The sequence below is a fragment of the Balearica regulorum genome, chromosome 10 (genome assembly GCF_011004875.1).
Source record: "Balearica regulorum gibbericeps isolate bBalReg1 chromosome 10, bBalReg1.pri, whole genome shotgun sequence".
Lineage (NCBI taxonomy): Eukaryota > Metazoa > Chordata > Aves > Gruiformes > Gruidae > Balearica > Balearica regulorum.
In genome coordinates, this window is record NC_046193.1 from 18,605,632 (window position 1) to 18,626,348 (window position 20,717).

Consider the following 20,717-nt stretch of genomic DNA (forward strand, 5'->3'; position numbering starts at 1 on the left):
AGACGCCTGCTCAGCATGCAGAGAAGTGTCCCTCTGTATAGCTCTCGCTCTGGATTACATTCTGTTTCTTACCGATTTCTTTCCCACCCTTCATTAAGCAGCGTGGAGCTGCCCGGCTGATCCTCGCCATTGCACGCCACATTCCAGACTAATTAATGAATCATTTCGGATCAGCCTGCTCTGCTGCAGTTGCTGCTGCAGAATAATGGTACTAACTGTATAAATTCATTTTCATGTTCTAAAGGACCAAAACTTCAAAGGATGGTTAATGTTCCACATGTAAGGCAGAAGTTAAACCAAGAAATGTTTTCATTCCAGTGTATTTTTTCCCCCTGACATTTCACAGGTTAAAAAAAAGATTTGTCAGTAATAGCCTTTTTGCATTTTTTCTATTAAATACTTCAATGTTTTGTTTTAGCAGAACATGAAAAAAAAATGCATTTAAGTGTAAGACACTTGAAAGCAAAGAAAAACCCAGCAGTACTCCTTGTGGGGAAAAAAAAAAAATCCTAAGTCCTGGTATACTTGAAAATGCATCAGGTACACATCAAGCTGAAAAAAATGAAACAAATGAGGGAGTCAGACTCACACAAAGGGCATCAATTCCAAGGAAACAATATGGTTGATTCATCCCAAATGCTATGTTCCTTTACAGCAGATTCAAGCCACAAAATCGGACCTGTCTTTCCATTTCCAGCTTTTCCAGCTTGTTTTCTCCCCCCATCCTGTTGAGGAGAGCAGTTGGGTGGGCAACTGGTAGCCAGCTAAGGTCAACCCACCGCAGAGGCTCTACTGTGTGACAGTTGAAGAGCAAAACGCTCTTTGCACACCCAGCCTTGGCTAGAGTTCAGATTTCAGCTCTTTCTAATGCGTGGTCCCCTGCATAGTCTGATCCAGCAGTTTCTGATCCAGCAATTTAAATTGAATGAATTTTCAATGAGGGATTTGCATCGGGTCGTGCATAATTTATAACCTTCTAAAAACTGGAAATGCTGGAACATGAGTAATTAACTCCCAAGTCCTATATCATAAAAGCTGAAAACTTTGAAAAGAGTTTACAAAACTGTTCAAAAGTGATCTTGTCGTTACCATTCATAACAATGATTTACATTTTAAATTAAATAGCTCACCAGTAAGCGAGTGACGGATGCTCCTGCAGTGTCTTGGTAGGAAAGACAGGCAGCGTCTTCAAGTCTTTTCTAGTGTTTTCATCACTAAAAACCAAAAGTGACACAGAGTCACTGCTAGTGAATCATAGATGCAATCGTTACTTTCAGCACAAGGAAAGGACTGTATTTCCTCCCCAAGTACACGGTGCATTGCCCCGTATCAGGCTGTCATAGCGACGTAACTCTATAGGCCCTCTCACATGACAGTGATGTATATGGTGTCATGCAGACTCATGTTGTAACTCATCGTACAGACACGCGATTCTCGGCCACTGTGGCGGGAGCGCCGTATCAGTATGTATTTTGCACACACTCTATTTGCTGAGTGCACAATGAGCCTTAAAGAGCCACAGAAGGAGAGCATCTGCCCAAAGGCAAAGCTTGTAGTGCTAATTTTTGCTCTATCTTTAGCTAAAATCCTACCACTAGACAATGTATTTCATGAAGCAGCATGGTGTTTGTCACTGATCTGATTCAAAACAAAGCATTTCAGTTCATATACTTTAAAATAGTTTCACTTAAGAGTTTTCCTGGACTGCTCAGAAAGTTCAAATATTTTGGACTACAGGCCCAGTCTGGAACAAAATAAAGGGGGTTGAAGTATGCAAATGCAATTTGTCATCAAAAAACCCCCAGTAGAATAACTTTAAAACCTAGTTACAGGCATCAGTAAAATAGTTAATACTTTAATATTTTCTCCTTATATGCTCCATTAGTTAATCAGCTGAAACTTGCACGCCTCATTTCTGCAGGATTTCTGCATGCCTTCGCAGCAGCGCCAACAAGCACAAACATGACTTTTCTATGTAAAGAATGCATCGGTCACGTCCATCAGCATCCACCTTGACTTCTGCATCCAGGCTTTACTTGAAGGTGTTTTCCTGCTCCCGACCTCTGTTTTCATCAGATTCCACTATTAGAGATTTCATCGGAGCTACGTTCCCCTTCTTCCCTCAAAACCAGCACCCTGTGCATCAGCAGAGTGAACCAGGGCACAGAAATCTACTCCGTGAGCACCACAGATGAACCTCTGTGGACGGAGGAGGCAGCAAACCCCTACCACGTTTCCATCTCACACGGCAGACGTCACATGGAAGGCGCAGTAAATTAAAGCTTTTTGTTCCTCGGCGAGCACAGGCTAATCGCTCTGCAAGCTTCTTCCCCAGCCCGGACAATGTGCCTCAACCCTGACTAAGAGGGACCACCTCTGGGGACGAGGAAACAGTTCAATCAACAGTCTATTTATTGTTCAGTGTCTTTGATGAAGTTGCCAAGAAGGGGGTCAATTAACGCCGAGAAGCCGTTGCTGCTGAGCTTTGCCGGGCCGGCGTTCTTCTGCCAGGAATATGCACTGTTCTTTGCAAGCTGGCCAGCACCCAAGTGCCGCAAACAGGGACAGCTGGGTAGAAAATCAGGATCTCTTCTCTCCATGCTTAAACACAGCCAATGCTCACAAAAGCTGAAGGTTTTTTTTTTTTTTTTTCAGCTCTTTAAAAGCCCATTTTGATGGGATCAAAAGGCTGCAGGACATCTCAGCTTGCAGCGAGAAGGTAGATTACCAGGGGTTTGCAGGAACGCATGAAAATGCAGATGGAGCACACCCTCCTGAGGCCTCAAACCAGACCAAAAAATAAACAAAGAAAACCCCAAACCAAAAAACCAAGCCCTGAGCAACCTGGCCTGATCTCACAGCTGACTCCTCTCAGAGCAGGAGGTTTGGCCAGATAACCTCCTGAGGTCCCTTCCAACTTCAATCACAAATTCACAGGATAATTGATTATTAAAATTTCCTTCCATTTTTAAGCCCGACTCATAACTGCAATGGCTGCTCTAGCAGTCAGGGTTGGCAGGGAAATACACTGAAGTAGGAGAGGTTTTGGAAGGAAGCAATAACAAAATAGCTCATTTTCACCACATTTTCACAAAAGGGCTATTCCTCTAAATATAGATTCTCAATCCGCAATATTCATCATCAGAGGTTTAACGGTTGGTCTCTAAACCCCAATTTAGAAATCTCGTTGCAAGTGAACAACAAAACGCCCAAGGAAGGGCTGAAGCACTAACGAGGCTGATGCAGGGAAGCAAGAGCTGAGCCCTGGCAGAGGCAGCAAACAGGGGCACAGGTGACCCCCCCCAGCTCCCACCACCACCACAGCTGGATGGAGAGGTCCCAAGCTCTTATTGACCAACTATTACAGGGCCAGTAGCCTTATTGTCACTGAGGCTCTGCAGAAATGCCATGAATTCCAGCAGCCACATCCTACCACAGTCTGAAATGCCACATTTTGCACAATTCGTGGCGTCCAGTCGGGCCCCTCGCCTCTGGACCTGGTTGGGTAGCTACTTACCTTACCCCCATCAAACACCAAAAAAAGGGCACTAGCTATGCCTGAGTGATGAGTAGCAGCTCAGCAATATGGAAATGTTTACCACTGAACGTAAACCAGCCAGCCAGCACACCCACCTCCCTGACAACGTCTGTGGGCTCAGAGCTGAGACGTATAGTGACCAAAGGGCTGCGATCACATCTGTGCCACGACGCAGGGCACGTCCCTCCGGCACCATGGGCCCTGGTGCAGTTCGATAGCAGGCAGAGTCCACAGAGCTGTGACGACTTACGGCAGAGCTGGACTTTCTCTGTTCTTCTGTCAACCAACAAATCCATTCAACTTCTTGCAATAGCAGAGAATCCACTTCTTTGACAAGGCAAAGTTGGCCCTTGGGACTTGCCTTCCTGAAGGGATCCAACCTCATGCCCTGAGGTTCAGACACACTGTCCTGTCCATCCGCAGCTGGAGGGAGTCCACTAAAATGGACTTAGAAGGCCTGAAAGTCTCTGAGAAGCCACATGAAGATTTTTCCCCCCCCTGCATAATTCTAAGATAAAGCGTAAAACAATCCTAGAAAAATGTAAGAGACCTGGGAGAAAGAGAGAACAGCTCCTTGCATGCTGTATGCCTTCAGACAGCGCAGGCTGGCACGCAGCAGTCCACATCTGCTGACTGTGCGCCTGAGGATTAGCATTTGGGATGATTCACGACTTCAGGGATAATAAAAGCCTCAAATGGTACTCCCCCTCCTTCCACAGGGTTCATTATCACTTCATCTGCACCAAGGAGCCCAAGCACATCTCCCCCTTGACCTTCAGGATCACTTTCCCAAGCCCTTGAAAACCCAGCCGTTCCCCAGAGGTGACAACTCCAGATAGCAGGAGCAACGGTTTGAATTATTACCTGTTCCTGTTTGGTTTCACAACAACCACAAGACAATACAGAAATCACAGGGCAGGCAGCCCCAGTTCCAGATGTCCAACCGTCCATGCTATCTACCAACTGAATACACCAGTGTTGTATCTGGCGTGGCCATGGCCAGTTCTTGTCTGGGCAGGAGGACTCGGCTGTTGGAATGGAAGGGTCCGCTTGCATTTAATCTGACCTGTGCTAGGTTTCTTGACTGGTAGCTCTTGGCAAAATTTCAATACATAAACTTACACTGCCCAGAGTCAATGGGACAGAACATTTTTGGCAAGAAGTTTGTTTATTCCCCAGGAGGAAAATATAGGAAACTCATCTGAAGTATTTTTCCACTATGGAGAAGAACTAAAGAAAATCCTTTCCTTCCCATTCCACCCTCTAAATGGGAGTTTTCTCTCCGGCAGATACCCAGCAGAACTTGAATTGATCTGGCAACGTAAACAAAAATCTGCATCAGACCCTCCTCATGCTAAACCTCCACTTGTGTTCTTGGTACTGTCCACATTTAATTTTCTGTCCCAATGTGCAAACACATTGGGCAGGATGCTGTCCTCCGTCAGCAGGCCCCACTCATCAGTGCCAGCTCTACGGAGATGGAAGGGCAGCTTGTCTCCAAAATAACCAATAGCAATATTTAACCATGTACCACACTACGAATAGAAGTTCCACACTGCTATCTCTAGCAGCAAACCAGGACCAGTCCCACGTGCTTCCTACAACCTGCTGATGTTACAGTGAGGTTTTAGGCATCTTGCTGAAACCCCACCACAAATCTGGGAAGGAACCAACCCAGACTATCGTGGCATGCTCTGCCTACAGCACATTACTGAAAATTAAAAAAGACTTACATATTTATGCTCCCCGAAAGTGCATCTTCACAGCTTGTAATTGAGTGATACAACACTCCCTGCTAGGCAAAGATTTACAGAACTGTGCTAATTAGGACCATTTGTCAATGGCTGCCCAGGCTTTTCCCTGCGCCCACTGTCAAAAAGAGCTTACGCGTCTTGCTAATGCAGGTAAGAGCTTAGATGTAGTAAGATGTGGTTAATGAGATTAGCATAAAACATCAAGAGCAATAGACACACCCAGAGCAGCAAAAGCAATATATTGGGCTACAACATAAAAGCTTATGAGTCCACAATCATCCCTGTAAGTATTAACAGCTTGATAAGGATAGGACTTCAGACAACTTCTAACTGACTACGGCCATGGCAGGTGTGTCTGTCTGTTGAATAGTCCTTGTAACACTTTATAGGTAGGAATTTATCACTGGGGAAAGTTGATTGCATAGCGATGTTCCTCTGTTTACAAAGCCTCTTGACCTCACGTACTTACCCTTGCGTTGCTATGTGATCGTTAGAATAAGTCTCTCCTGTGTCTTTCTGAATGTCACTATCTTATATTTGGTTAATTCTTGCAATGAATTTTAGGCACACCACAGATAGAATTTAGAGTGGCCTTATTTTTAGAAAATAACAACCAACCTCTCAAGTTAACCTGAAAGGTATTTCACAGGCACCTAAAAACCAGCAGACACTTCTGTTAATCGCATGTGACATACAAGGAAACACGGAGCTTCACAGCTAAAGGACGATACAGTATTACCCTGCATCGTGAAAACGCTTCCAAAACTTTCCATTAGGATTTTTCTTCTTATTCTGTTCAAGATCTTTAGAGCCAGCAAAACAAATAGAAACAGCACACAATTAGATACTTAAGAGTGGACAATCTAAGTTTTCAGAGGGCTGGTAAAGTTTACTCAGATGATGTTAGTAATGGTCCTATTTCTTGAGAATAGCCACTGAATTCCTTTGCTGTGCCATTACAAACGATGCTGTAGCAGCCCAAGAACATCCCGTGTTGCTGCCCACACCTCAGCCTGGTCCTAAGGTGACTTTCTAAAGGGACCAGACTTAGGGTAGCATCTCCAAGGTGCTCCCATTCTGTGTGTTCACAGATGAGAGCCAGCAACACGGACCGTCGCACTGCAGCTGGACTACTTCAGCAACAGGTGCCTTTTCTGTAGGTTTTGGTATTTGTTTTAAAATAAATGGAAGGGCAGAGCGTGGCAACCTCGTGCTCCCATGGAGGTTGGTCTGGCCTTTCAAGGTACCACAAGAAACAGGTGTGAGGAGGAAGCAGCGGAGGGGAAAAAAAATGAGCAGGGTTAAAAGTGCAAGAGAAAAAAAGGGGGGAGAAGGAAGACAGAGCAGGGAAGGTATGGAGAGCCCCGATGGATTTAGCAGCTTTCAAGTATGTCAGAGCAGCGGGATCTTGGCAGCAAGATTTTTAAGCGCACTCTCCGACAAATCCTCTTTTGTGACAAACGCCAGACGTTTCCCATCATTTACCAACCTTTCAGTTTATGGTCTGCTGGCACACTCAAAGTTATTTTTCTATTGAAGGAAGACGAGGATCCGGAAAGGCCACGAACAAGGGGCTCCCGTTGGCACGGGACAGCCAGAGCCGAACCTTAACCCCCAGCCAGTGGGGAACTGTGCCTGGGGCAGGGCTGCAAAGTCTGCCACGCCAGAGAGGAACCGCCTGCTCAGAAGGTATTTATTTCTAAGAGCCTTCCAAGCCCTGTACACGAAAAGGAACACGATAAGCAGTGCAGATAGTTTGTTCTATGTCTACACCGCGGCCGTGCTGTGGATTCCCACGCTGTGCGGCAGCAACAGCTTTAGTTTCACAGCTTGAGAGGGACCTGCACCAAACACAACGTGCGGCTGGGGCTAGGCAACCCTTCCCCATGCTTAGCACAGGCTGGACCACAGCCTTGGAGCCCTGGACCTGACCTCCAGCCCTGCTCCTTCAGGCTAATTTCTCTGCTTCCCGAGCCCTGCCCACCTCTCAGAAAGAGCAGTAGCAGTACCTGCTGATCTCATGTGGGTTTAGTGACCCTACTTGTTGGCTTTTAGAAGATGGACCAAGAGCACCAAGGAAAAAGCAACATTTCCCCTATCAGCTATGCATGCACCTCTCTGAAGATGTGAGGACCAGACAAATGACAACGTGATCTACTCCCAGGGCCACCTTGGCAGATGAGGCACCGTTCGTGCTTCCACTCTGCAGACGAGGAACAGGGTGCTAAGGAAGCAATTCTCCACGTCTAAAGAAAATCTGCAACCTGAACCTGCCCTAAATTCTCAGGTCTTCTTTTATGCAAAACATGAATATTCTGAAGACAAAACTCTTTGGTTCCTTGACCAACACACCTATCATTGGTGATGGCTCCCAGTCCCACGGCTCTGGGACGGTACTTGCACATTTACAGAGCTGCCCAGCCACCCCGCAGCAGGCGTTAGCAGTGCTTCGCTATCAGACCAGACGGGAAGCAGAACGGCTCTGCTTTACCCGGGGATTTACTGCAGACCAAAAGATGATTATTCACAGTTGATACAATGCTTGAAGGATCCCAAACCCTTCCTCGCAACAACAGACTGTTATTTCTAACATTCACACTTTCTTCCTGTTCACACAAAAGTCAGATTAGCCATGTTAGTTGTGGGTTTGTAGCATGTCTGAGTACAGCAGCAAAGTTTAAAGCCTGTTATCACAGCCCTGCGTGCCGATACAGAGATACATTGAACCACAAGAAAAATAAAGTATCCAAAATACGATAAAGACCTGACAAATCTGCAAAAGCAAAAAAGCTGAGGCTGAAAAGCTGTCGTTTCATTTCCTCAAAGCACAAAATACACCTCACATGACAGATCCCAATCACCATGGGAAGGAAAAGTAAGAGACATTTATTTTTGCTTTTTTAAAGTGAGGATGTTGTTTGGAGTCAGACCAGAGCCCAAACTCCTGCTCGCAGCTGACGGTGCAAGACTGGAGAAAATCTCTGTAGACCTGACAAAGTTTTCCAGATATTCAACAGAAGGGAGGTGAATACATTATAATGCAAAAGCCATGAAATTCAATTTTACAACAGGAAAAGGCAATGTCCTTTAATGCTGAACCTGTACTTGAGGAAATTCCTAGGGACAAGAGGGAGAGCATCTTCTGCCTAAGGCTTTGGATGCCATGACACTACTCCAAGCCTAACAGCTACGACAGCAACGCCTCCGAGTTGTCCCCTGCATGGGAGACAACTTGGGGGACGATGAATTTTCTGGCACCATGCTTGCCTTGTCTCTCATTTGCTTTGGATGCAGAGCACATACAAAAGCCCTCCCTAGGTGGCTGGGTTGTACGCACTATAGCAGTGCCTCTCGGAGTTAGAAGTGCTTTGAAGGAAAAGAAAAAGAAAGAAAAGAATGGACTGTAGAGGGACTAAACACAACAGCCCCTTTGCTGCCTCTCAGGAAACCGTATGAACGTAATGCATATAAAATCTAAAAATGCATGTTCCTTACCAAACTGCCATAATTATGTGTAAATATTAAAAGTTACACTGTCATATGCAAGTAGTAAATCCCATGAGATTTAATTATTAAATTACTCAAAACATCCTTTTTTTTTTCTCTTCATCTAATCCCTTTTTTTTTTTCCCCCTCCTCATTTCACCCCCAGTGGTTCCACCTAATTCATGTGCTGCGTAATAAGCATACTATATGAATTCTCTGGGAGCCTTTACAGAACTGCTTTAAAATAGGAAACTGTAAAAACCCATTAAAATTACATCATTGCAGAGACTATGTATGCTTTGGTCTGTATGCATCTACAAGTAGCACCAGTAGGAAGAAAAAATCTCTTGCTGTTAAAAGTCAAGACCCCAATTTTGTGCTAAACTACATAATTTTTTTTTTAATTGCACCTGGTTTACACAGTCAACTTCCACTTTTTATTGAAAAATAAAACACTGGGAAAGAACAACATTTTCATCTCAGAACTGCCACCAAAGTGCTCAGGGAGATGGAGTTCAGGGGCTCCCTGCCCGGCTCCCCTCTGCCTGCTGCCTTCCCTCAGCTACCCATTCCTCACGGTACACTGGGGTGTAGGACCCCAAAAACAAATTCCAGTGACTCATCAAGAAAATTACTGAGTTTCAATCAGCTTCTCTGTGAAGAGGGTATTAAAAAAACCAATTTAGCAGAGCGCACTCTTTGGGAAAGCGGGTATCGGATACCTGACAAGTAGGGGAATTCATTATCATTGTATGAAATACACACCAAACGTGATTTTCCCTAAACTTGCTTATTTACTACCTCAGTTCATTAGATGTTTCCAAATAAAGTGACATAAATAATCAATCCTCTCAGCAAGCAGCCTCTAAGTTAATAAATCTTTGCTCAACTTGTTTCAAATCAGTTATTGCAAAAGAGCAAGCTCAGGAAAGCACACAGCTGGGTTTGACCGAGACAGAGTTAATGGTTTGTGAGCAAGTGCCTAGCAAGGTATTTAAAGAAAAAGTTGTGCAGAGTCGCAGCTGAAGGGCAAAATACACAATGACTCACTCGGCAAACAATCAGCCGTGGAGCACAAGGACTAGAGCCGTAGCAACAGCGCTGAGCACTGATTTACAGTGAGGCAGACGCAGCCCACGGGGAGCAGTGGGTCACGCTGGAGAAAGGCTCTGCAAACATCAGCGCACGGGCATTTAAAAAGTGCACTTACATGGAAAAGAAAATCAAAACCTAAACCACAGCGCTGCTTATGACAAGCACCTTGAGAGTAAATCCTATGGTGATCCACCTGTCTTTTGTCACCCACTGGCACACATGGGAGGGAACCCAGGGGCTGGAAGAGGCTCCCAGACCGCGCTCAGGTCTTTGGCCTCCGCAGGAGACCAGCGTGGATGTCCCCTTGTAACCCATCCACAATCCCAACGGCCCTGGAAAAGAGCCTTCCAGCGAACGGTTCACAACGGGTCTCCTTCCCCAACAGTGCAGCCTAAGAGGAGCAGGTCTGCCGAGCAAAAAGGCTTGTGCCACGGACCTGACGCCCACGCCGTACCCGCTTCAGGGCTTGCTTAGGCCAGCTCTAGCCTGGCCCCACACGACGTGGGCTCCATTCATGCCACGCAGACCCACCCGGAGCCCACTGAGACCTCTCCAGGATGCAAACCTGGGAGATTTGGTCCAAATTTGTGTTTCTGCTCTGACCCCAGTCCTGGACACGGCCACACCTGGAGTTTGGGTCATATGAACCTGGTGAGATTTCCAAAAACAGGCTGGACAAGCTGCCTCCAACAAATCTCAGGTGTGCCCTGTTTCTGAAGCTACCTTAATCTTGGGGTAAGCAGTATATCAAACAGGTGCTTGGCTATCAAACAATTATTAACTTCTCTCAAGCAGCTATTTTCTAGCACTGCCCAAGTTAGCATTTCCACATTCTTTTCTACCAAGAGGTTTTCCAGTTTGTCTGGCAAAACAGTCATCTTCCCGAGCAAACACTACCCAAAAAATCTAACTGTGAGCACTCACTCTTAGTTAGGAGCAAAATTGTTAATACCCATTTTCTGCACCTAGACCAAGTGCTTAATTTTCAGCTCAGTAAAGATTTCAAGTCCAGGAGTTTGAACCGATTACTCCACAGCCGCAGTTTGCAGGAGTGTCTTTCACACAAACCTTTTCCTTTTACAAACGGCGCTTATCACCCATGTAATGATAAACCCCAGTGCCTCGCACATGTCAGCTATCAGGAATTCATTATTTTGTCTGTGTTATGTTATACCAGTCGGGAGTTATCTTTGCAGCCCACAGACCAGAATCAAAATCGAATGCGTCAGCTGTTTAAAGAAAATGGAAGCCCTCCTCCAGCAATTTAATTAACTTTCAGGGAGCACGGCTGGGTTTCAGTCCTGGAAATGTTACTGAGGAAAATGTGATCTGAGATTATCAGTCAGAAAATAAACTTTTTTAAAAGTTACTGTCCTTATATAGTCCCTGTAGACAATCTCATTTTAATAAATTGTTTTTTAATGCTGGAAGGACAGCATTTAGGACCATCAGTTTTCATCTCGGTTATAAACTGTCTCTGTCAAGCCACAAAGTAAAATAATGCTATAGTCTATTGTACAGCATTTTTGAGGGCAGATGCTTAGTCTGTAAACTAAAAACAGCTAAATCATTTATTTCCCAAGGAGGCAAGACTTTATACGTTGCATATTTACATACTGAGTAATTGCCAGACAGATCTATTATTTTGCTTGCATGCCAAGACATCAGCTTTCTTTAAAATTTAAATAAAATTTCTAAAATAAACAGAATATGGATTTTTTCCCCCCAAAATTGAACCATGCCAGAAGCTGCAACTTTTTAAAAACCTTGCATAGAGTTTTAAAACCAGGATTTTATAAAACCAGGCTTGCAGCTTTTTTCTGTTTCGCTTGCAAACACGAGCACAGAGGAGCGCAATTAACTAATGCAGAGTTTCAAAACTACTACTGCTAACTAATACTTTGCTTTGGGTTCTCATTACAGGAGCTGGAGAAAAACTGACAGGAATTCAGTTTAAACAGAGAAGCGAACACAAGCCCAGCATTGCACCTCTCCTCTGGAGCAAAACCCGCCCCGTTGTTGCGCAGGAAGGCAGAGGAGGGCCAGGGACCTGCAGCATCTCAGACGTGCTGGGGACATCGCAGCTGCGGGATTCTCCGCAGGAACCGCTCTGTCCGTGGCAGCCCTGACACTGTCCCGTGTAAGGAGAGGAACGGCTCACCGAGCATCCCCGCGACATGCTCTTCATCACACACAGCGGGTAATTGTCTTGGCTGGGATCACCAGTTTGGTAAACAGGAAAAGGAACTGGGTGCGCAGTGAGCTACATCGATCGTGGTCCACTGTCATTTTCATTAATCACTCCTCCTGCAGCCCGCAGTCACTTTAGACTGCCTCTGAGAAACCAGAGCCATCCAGAACAGGCACATAAGCAATGGACGTGCTGCGGGTGCAATTTTGAAGCATGTACTTAAGTTTTATCAAGATGTCTTAAAAGCCAGAGTCCTCTCAAAGCGGGACTTGGGTAGTTTATCTCGCATAAAGCCTGTCTCTGAACGATAAGGCACATACCCTCGTCCTTAGAGCTCAGTCCAGGACCCTGGGGAACTACTGCAAACCACCTGCAAGGGCCAAACCCCAAAGACCCTGATACTTTCACGCTGTCAGTGCTACCAGATTGCAAAGTCCCTCCGGAGTGACCCGTGTGGTGTAGACATCAGAAGCTTTTCCTTTCGCCAAGCACCCACACGGCAGGTTTGCTCACTGAAAATAAGCAGATTTCAAAAGAATGTGCTCACCCACTCGGCACGGAGTAAGGGAAGGTGTTTCTCAGGAGATTGGTGTTCTCTGCCATCAAGACGTTATCCGAGCATTTGAGCAGCAGACTGGGACAGCGCTTACTGCAGAGCCGCAGGAGTTTGAAGCGTTCGGACCCTGGTACTGATCCCCGTGTGCCCAGCTGAAGGCAGCAGGAACGCTGACCCTGCTGTGGGATGCGTCCCCATGGAAAAGCTCCCCATGGGATGCGTGGAAGATCAGCCAGGCAGAGATCACCAGTGCTGTCTGGACTGGCCCGTTCTTCACTTCCAGAAAGCTAATCTCTAGGACTTGAGGCAATTCCTGTATTTACCCACGTTCATTCAGCACTAATCCTATATAAAAAATTTAACCCGCGTATTCTCACGTAAGCAGAAATGGTGCAACAGCCACATTCCAGAAAGTGATTCAAAGTGGAATTACCAAACAACAGTGAACACACCAAACCCAAGACACCACAGAGGCAACCGCGCTGCACAAGCGGCACCGCTGCAAGGACGTATCCTTTGTATCACGGGTGAGTTTGACAGGGGAGACTAGTCCCGCAGTATCTTTGTAAGATATGCTGGTAATTAAGCTAGTGCTTTATCAGCAGTGGTCCAAACGACCACTTGTGATATATAACATCAAATTCCTTTACTTCTGGTGCGCTCACGGGGCCTGGGACAGCTGGCTGCGCTCATTTGCTGCGGAGGGATAACATATGTTTTGTTTAACAGAGGAAACAATTGCTGTAGCTATTTTCATGCAACTGTTAGGGAAGAACTGCACTTGGAAAAGGAAATCACTCTTGGAGCACAGTATTCTTCCCTCCAATTTTCTTTAAATACTTTTGAAGGTAACCAGAGGCAATCCACTCCTTGCAACGTGTCCGTGGAGGCATGGAAAAAAACCACAGATGCAGTTCTTGGGCATGTGAAGCAATACTTACAAACCTATTTATGGCAAATGATAAGGAGTCAGTGTTAAGTTCAAACCACATAAGGGAGGTTTTCATCACAAAGTCAGTTTTTAACCTTAACCTCTTGGGAATTGAGAGCACATGCCACCAGTTGCTAAAGCTTAACAAGTTACTTCTTGTCAAGCGATGGGCGGTTCTCTGGTTACCTGCGCCTAGACCGAGTTAAGCTTAGGGCGTCCCTGTGAGATCAGGCAAGGTGAGCGTTCTTTCTAGAGAAAAACGCAGCACGCTGTGGCTATAAGCAACATACAGCGGGTCACAAAGCAGGTCTACAGCATGAATAGGAGCAGAAATCATCTGTGCAGCCAGCCCATCCAGTTGATCTTAGTCACAAGGACATCTTTTCCTCCCTGCAGGTGTGAGCACGCAACAAAAAAAGAGGAGGTGGTTGTGATGGAATTCACAGAGCACGTCCTGCAGTGGAGAAGGGACCGGCATTTGGATAAGAAGGGGTCTTGGGCAGCAGCACTGGCACTTGACAACGCCGCACTGAAGGAAAAGCGGAGCATGTCACTGCTGCAGGCTTTAGCAGCCAGACGTGACTTGCTCCCTGCATTTGAGCAGGTAGTTCTTTACTGAGCGTTTTCAAAGCACGGTTCTTGAAAGCCATTGTAGCCAAAGCGTAAACACACCTCTCTTCCCCTATGGAAACTCAGCAAGTAGTAAAATATTAACGTGACCAAAGCCAACCTTCTGAATTTCTATTTGCCTAGTGAGCTGTTTCTAACTGAAGGTCTTTTCCTTGGCTTCAACAGGTCCAAGCACGACCCCATCTCCTCCCCATGGCCGGTTATCATAACCTGCGCATGGCAAAAATAATCTCCAAGGGCAAGCCGAGTCTGAAGATGCAGCTTTAGACAGCTAAAGCTCAGCAACCGGGTCGTTCACCAGCTACAACACAACTGTCGGGTCAAGTGCGGGAAGGGGGAGGCCCCGCGGGGCAGCTGCAGAAGAAAGAGGCTCATTGATCTCCGGCACAGGCAGCTGACGGGCTCCGCGGCTCCCTGCACGCGTTGCCACTGTACAGGCAAGGTTGCGGACAGGGTTGCAGGCAAGGTCGCCCAGATGGACCCAACGTACAGTGCAAAGCACGGGCTTTCTGGTAGGAAAGAGTGGGAGCTTTCTCCTTGTCCCACTTTGGTACCTGCATCCGGGAGGGGAGCAAAGTGGGATGGCCTGAAAAACTGTTTTGACTCAGAGCCTGCTCACAAAAGGCATTACTCACCCTGCAGACTCAGATGTTATCCAGCCCAGCAGCGCATTTCACTTTCTTTAGCCGCTGCTCGCGGCTGGACTTTACCCCCATTTTTGATTGTTTGCAATACAATACCAGCACAGAAAAACACATCCATCAAGCACACTAGTATTAGAAAGGAAAATGTTATTACCTGGAATAGTCCCCTTTAGCTTCCTACAATTGAAAAACAGTGACAGCATTAAAACATGATCTCTTCAAAAGTCCTCGATTTTCCCAGCATTGTTCACTTCCCCACTCCCACAGGTCTCTGGCCACATCCTGACCCCAGTTACACTCGGTGCAAAGCACGGAGGCTGCCTGCACGCGTTCGAGAACAGAATTTGGCTCTTTACACTTCCAGCTGTAGATTATCCGCCTACACCATAAATAAAACCACTTCCAAAATGGGGATGAATTTCACATTGCAAACCAAATTGCACTTTTACTGCACGAGAAGTGAAATACAATTCTCTCTCTGGCTGACCACATCCAGCTGAAGGGCGGCTTTACGGGCAGGTCAGCAGTTGAGAAGAATTGTGTTCACTTGAGATGGAAACAACAAGCAGTTTGGGCAGATCAAGCCACTGCAGCTTTGCTGTAGCGTTTTGTCACTGAGAATGAAGTAGGGAAAAACCTTAAATGTTTTAAAAACAGAATTTTATTTCATAGAAGGTAGTAAATAACTAGAACTTAAGTCTGAGTACAACAAAACTTGATTAAGAGGAGGAAAAACCAATATATTTCAACATAACAGAGGTATCAGAAACATATACTCTGAAAGATTCACAGGCATAGCATAACAAATTTAGCTACAGTATTACACACTTTTCTTCCCAGATGTCCAGAACAGATTTAAATTGTAGTAAGTGATGAATTGGATGCAAACCTGCCCAAATAAATGACCTCCCTTGATGAGTTTTCCCCCTCTTTCGATTTAAAACTCAAGTAAATATTTCTCTCACTCGCCTACGAAAAAACCCAGCTCCCAAGTTTATTAGCTTCTCCCCTCAATGTGTAGAAGCTATAAAGAACCCTGCACGGGCTCGTCTCTGCAGAGGGGGATAAAACCAGAAAGGCAGAGTGCAGCTGAGCTGAACCAAGCCCAAGTTACCGGGATCAGAAACGGACCCACGGGAGGAGGACGAGGCTCTTACCTGCAAAATCAGGGCTGCCAACTTGAAGACGGTCTCGCTTTCCACTTCAATCTGCCCCTGTGCAGGGAAAGAGCAGACCATGAACCGTGCACAGCCCGCTGGCAGCCGGACCCGCTCCCCTCCGCTCCGGCCCGGGGGCGGCGCTGGGACCCGACCGCCGCCGCAGCAAAGCGAGATCCGCCCGCGGGGCCGGAGTCCCCTCCCCGCACCCCCCCTCTGTCAGCATGTACACACAGACCGAGGCACTGCCCGTCCTCCTCCCCACCCCCCCACCCCTGCTCTCACGTGTTTTCTTTACAAATCTTTCTTTTATTGCGTTTTACTGGACGCTGCTTTGCGTTATTGCATCTTGACTGTGCAAACCCGATCCCGCACGCTGCAAAAACACACGGAAAAACTCGCCAGGAAGCAAGGAGGTGGGGTTGAACGAGAGGGTAGTGGTATAGCTTGGAACACCTCCTCAGGGCAGGGACCACAGTTCTTTGTTGCGATGGTGGTACTCACAGCCCTGATGCCAGGTAAGCAATACTTATTAATCACAAGGATAGTAGAACTGAGCTCCCTTAAGTCTGGACCTTACAGCCTCCGGTTCTTGCAAGTACACTGGGGGTGTAGTGCAGCGCTCAGAAAAACTGCACAGACCCCCATGCTGGCAATCTGTGTCTTGACCCCACTCCAAGCCCTGTCCTGTCAGCCCTATGCCCTCAGTGACTTCAGAGGTGAGCAGTTAATAAACGCCAAAACATCAAAACTACATGAGTATCTTTTTTTTCTCCTGCTTGCAATCTTAAGTGTAATCTTTCTGAGCTAGTTTCTCACAAGCAAAAATCCTGATCTTGGTTCTATTCTCGGACCAGCAGTAACACTGGAAAAGGAGATGCACTTTACAGCTGGATTCTTGGGTTATCAAAGCTACCCCTTACACCTACTGCATCCTGTAAACTGTGTGTAAAGGACAAAACTGAGCCCATGAACCATCCCGTGAATACAGAGGGTTGTTTTTTTCTTATTGACCCTCTACAACTGAAGGTAGTGAACACAATGCTTGTCTCCTGCCTTGGAGATCCCAGGATCTGTTGGCTGAATGAGAAGACAAAGCAGACTGAAAATTGAAGTAGTGCCAAAACCAGGGTAGCAGGAAGATGTACAGAATTGCATACAGATACAGGGAAATGACATCTCAAAATATATAGGGCACATCTGGAGCTGAGCTAATTTACCACAGCTGCAGGTCTGGCCCACAGAGACTAAATTCAAAAGTGAACAAACAAATAATTCAATTTTCATGGAAAGGAAGCTTTTTTTGCCAGCTTTGTCAATAAAACATTCCACCAGCAGCGCTCCCCCGGGCTGCTCTGCAGCAGCAGACCAAGAGGAATTTCCCCTTCCCAACAGGTGTGGCAACAGCTATGCAGAAGCAGCCTCCAAAGCATTCCCAGACATATTTTATTAGAAGAGGAGGGGCACATCACAAATTAGGAGGGGAAAAAAAAAACCACACTTGAAGTTCATCCTTCCTTCAGATTTCTTTCATGTTGATGCTTAAGAGAAAAGGCAAGGATTGCAACCCAGAAGCTCTTCACATAGGTGCAATTTTAAGGCAGGTTGTTACTTCCAGGTCTGTATCAGGTTAGTCTTTGTCATGCACATCTGAGCTGCCTTTTTTTTTTAGCTTAAACCGTATCTGCTCAAACACCCTCAGAGGCCAACTGTGGCAGTGGGAGGATTACAGGAGGTAGGTCATCCCAGCACCATGCTCTGTTGCACTGGCAGGTAGGGAACCCAGGCATGAGAAAAGGCAGGGAACCTCTGCTCAGCAGGAAAGACAGGCTCTAGTTCAGCAAAGCTGTCTCTGGACCACAAAATCAGGGAAAACAGGGCCAGAAGGGACCTTAAAAAAAAAAGTCATCATCAAGACCATCTCCCTGCCCCACGGCAGAGTCAGCTGCACCAGGCTCACCACCTTTTAAGCATACAAGAAACTCATTGAGATTTAACTATCCAAATGCAGTTCTCACATCAAAGGCCCTCATCTCTTTGTTGCTGGCTCCAAGAAAAATTCTGCAGCACTCAGTGAGCTATTGCAGCAGCAAGTCTCTGCTGACCCATAGAATAGCTGCTGATGGCGTTACAGGGTGTTTGGGACTTAATAACCAAGCACCTCTTCACTTTCTATCTTCAAAGCACCTCACAACCATTAACTAATTAGCAATAGCAATTACAAGGCTGCTTTTGCATGTTTATTTACTTGGTCCTAAATATCAGTATTGAGGAACTCTGGTCACTTTACTAGGCTGCTATGACATTGCCACAAATGTTAAAAGTGATCCCACAAACCACTTCATTTAGGGTTTTAGGAGATTAAACAGGCTGAATGAGGGATTGTCCTCTTCAGGTGATGGAGCTTCAGTTTTTGCTTTCATAGTGAGGGTTTTGCTGTGCCGATGTTCTCAAACACGTTTGCTTAGAAGCTGTGTTGAAGAGTGAACAGGTAAGAAAGTCCTCCCTAACCTAACCTTTCTCAAACAAGACACTGAAGGTATCTTGACCAGAGCAAAGGGGACAAACAGGATGCCCCAGGTGCAGGGCTGCCACCATGGCTCTCCAGCTGGTGCAAACCTCGGAACAGGGTGAACCAGCCCTAATTATCACATATTGCCACGCAATAAGAGTGGCAGGAGACTGGGGCCACTCTGAGGGAGGCTCTGCACCAAAAAACAACCCCAAACCCAAAAAGCAATGGGGAGATCCCTACTCTTTAAAGGGGCTGAAAAATCAGAGAGGGACACAGAGAGATGAAGGGACTGCTCCAAGGTCAGCAGTAGCTAAGTAGCAGAGTGAGGATTTGAAGCAAGGGATCCCAAAGCCCAGCACAGCCTTTATCTAAGCAGGCTAACACTATACAAGTGACAGTCTCTTGGACAATTCCCTCTGAGCCTAGAATTATTTTCCATCATAATATAACATTATTTGCCATCTGGTTCCCCAACTGGCCATTGCTATAATGTAATCCAGCCCTGGGCTGTCAAGGAGTTTGGACAGCCCTTGGCTCAACACAAATCCATATAGCAATACATGTCACTCAGGAGCGCAGGACCGCGACTCTTCCCACTCAGGCAATATTTTGATTTTATAACCACCCTTCTGCCCCTGCGGCTGGTGGACAGGAGTCTCTTTTAGCATCGCTTTAACAGCAAGCTCAGATTTCAAAAATAGGTGGGGGAAAATGGCTATAAGAAGATTTGTTTTCAATGCCTGCAATTGCCAGGGTAATTTAAGCGGAGACTTCAGCAAGCAGACAGGCCCCTGGAGCCAGGGCCACGTGTTGAAGATGAAGATGGAAGGTCTTCCTAGATTCATCCCAAGTGACGAGGTCACTAGCACGAGGTTAAGTAGATGGATGTAATTCAGACAATGGCATTTGAGTCTTCTACGTTTTAGATGCAAGCAAATTTAAACAGAGTAGTGGGTGCAGCTTCAGGGAGGGGATGAAACCAAAACTTTGCAATTAGAGTTTGTACAGGGACCAATCATTTTAACCAGCGAGGCAGATTCAGCCCCCCGTAGCTCTCCAAAAGGCCACTGGCTTATCTAAACACTGCATTTGGTCCAGCAGATTCAGGTGGTGGCTTTTGTCATACTAACAAACACCAGAATAATAAAAGGTTGTAGCAGATGTGTAAACTGGTTGGCAGTTACCGTGGAGCAGGAATAGGTCAGGATCTCAGCAGCTGTTAAAGACCAACTCCTGCCTTCAGTGCCCACGGGCAGAATTTAGCCCCAGATTCAGATAAGAGCTCAGGTCTTTTGCTGCACAGACATAGACTTATATGATAAAAATCACAAGCTCAGTCATGAATAGAGCAGTGAACCCTCATTAGACACAGCAACAACACCAGAATTTACTGTCACAGAGATACAAGTCTGAAATCCTGATGAAAACACAGATCAAGAATGAAGATAGTCAGATGAGCATTAACTGTGCTAAACAAATCTTTAGACTGTTAACTCAGATTAAAGTAGATTAAAAAAGCAATACAGGAACTGTCATGTTTAACTCTTTAGAGCCAGAACAAGAAATGAAAACTGATACAGTTTCTTCAAAGCACACGTAACCTCCAGAGGTTAAAGACTGACAGCAAAAACATTTCACATGGAGATTTGAGAACTGAGATACTAATACACCTCTTCCCTCAAACCAACTCCTTAAAAAATTATATTAACCAAAGATGCCCCCAAATACACGCACACAATGATTGAATAGCCTCAAGACAGCCACAATATTCAATATAATTACCCATGATTACTGAAAGGTGATTAAAAAAAGCTGAAAGTAGGGCACAGAGGGAAAAGAAGGACCCAAATGTCTATAACAAGGTGTTCAAACCCAGGGAGGCAATTAGCTGGGTGTGGACACAGCACAAGTGAAGAAAGCAATGCCAGCACCAGTGCCCTTACCCAGCACCACTGTGGCTTCCCAGGAGGGATCCAGTATCCCTGCGATGTGTCCTGACAGCCAGCGGATGCAAAGGCAGGTCCCTCGGGTGCAAAAGCTTAGCAGCTTTTCAGCGCTGAAGGCTTCTTTGAGAACAGAGGCTGCAGAAGGCAGCCTGAGCTCCTGGGACGGGCTGGGCAGGGGGCCCTGGCCACAACCTGTTACAGCACAAGTTGAGCAACGCAGGAGGAACTAGGTCAGGCAAATTCAACAACTCGCTCTGTCGGTGTGGCTGCACCG

General features: G+C 46.2%; 1 protein-coding gene across 6 annotated transcripts in view; it reads right to left on the reverse strand.

Annotated features, from left to right (window-relative positions):
- FRMD4B (FERM domain containing 4B) overlaps positions 1–20,717 on the reverse strand; it is a 135,685-nt gene that overhangs the window by 27,181 nt on the left and 87,787 nt on the right. For all 6 annotated transcript variants that reach the window (XM_075762425.1, XM_075762424.1, XM_075762422.1 and 3 more), the window contains exons 6-8: positions 15,983–16,039; positions 14,980–15,002; positions 1,131–1,214 (exon numbers count right to left, since the gene is read on the reverse strand). In XM_075762425.1, the coding sequence (XP_075618540.1) occupies positions 1,131–1,214; positions 14,980–15,002; positions 15,983–16,039 (164 nt within the window). The remainder of the gene's footprint in view (positions 1–1,130; positions 1,215–14,979; positions 15,003–15,982; positions 16,040–20,717) is intronic.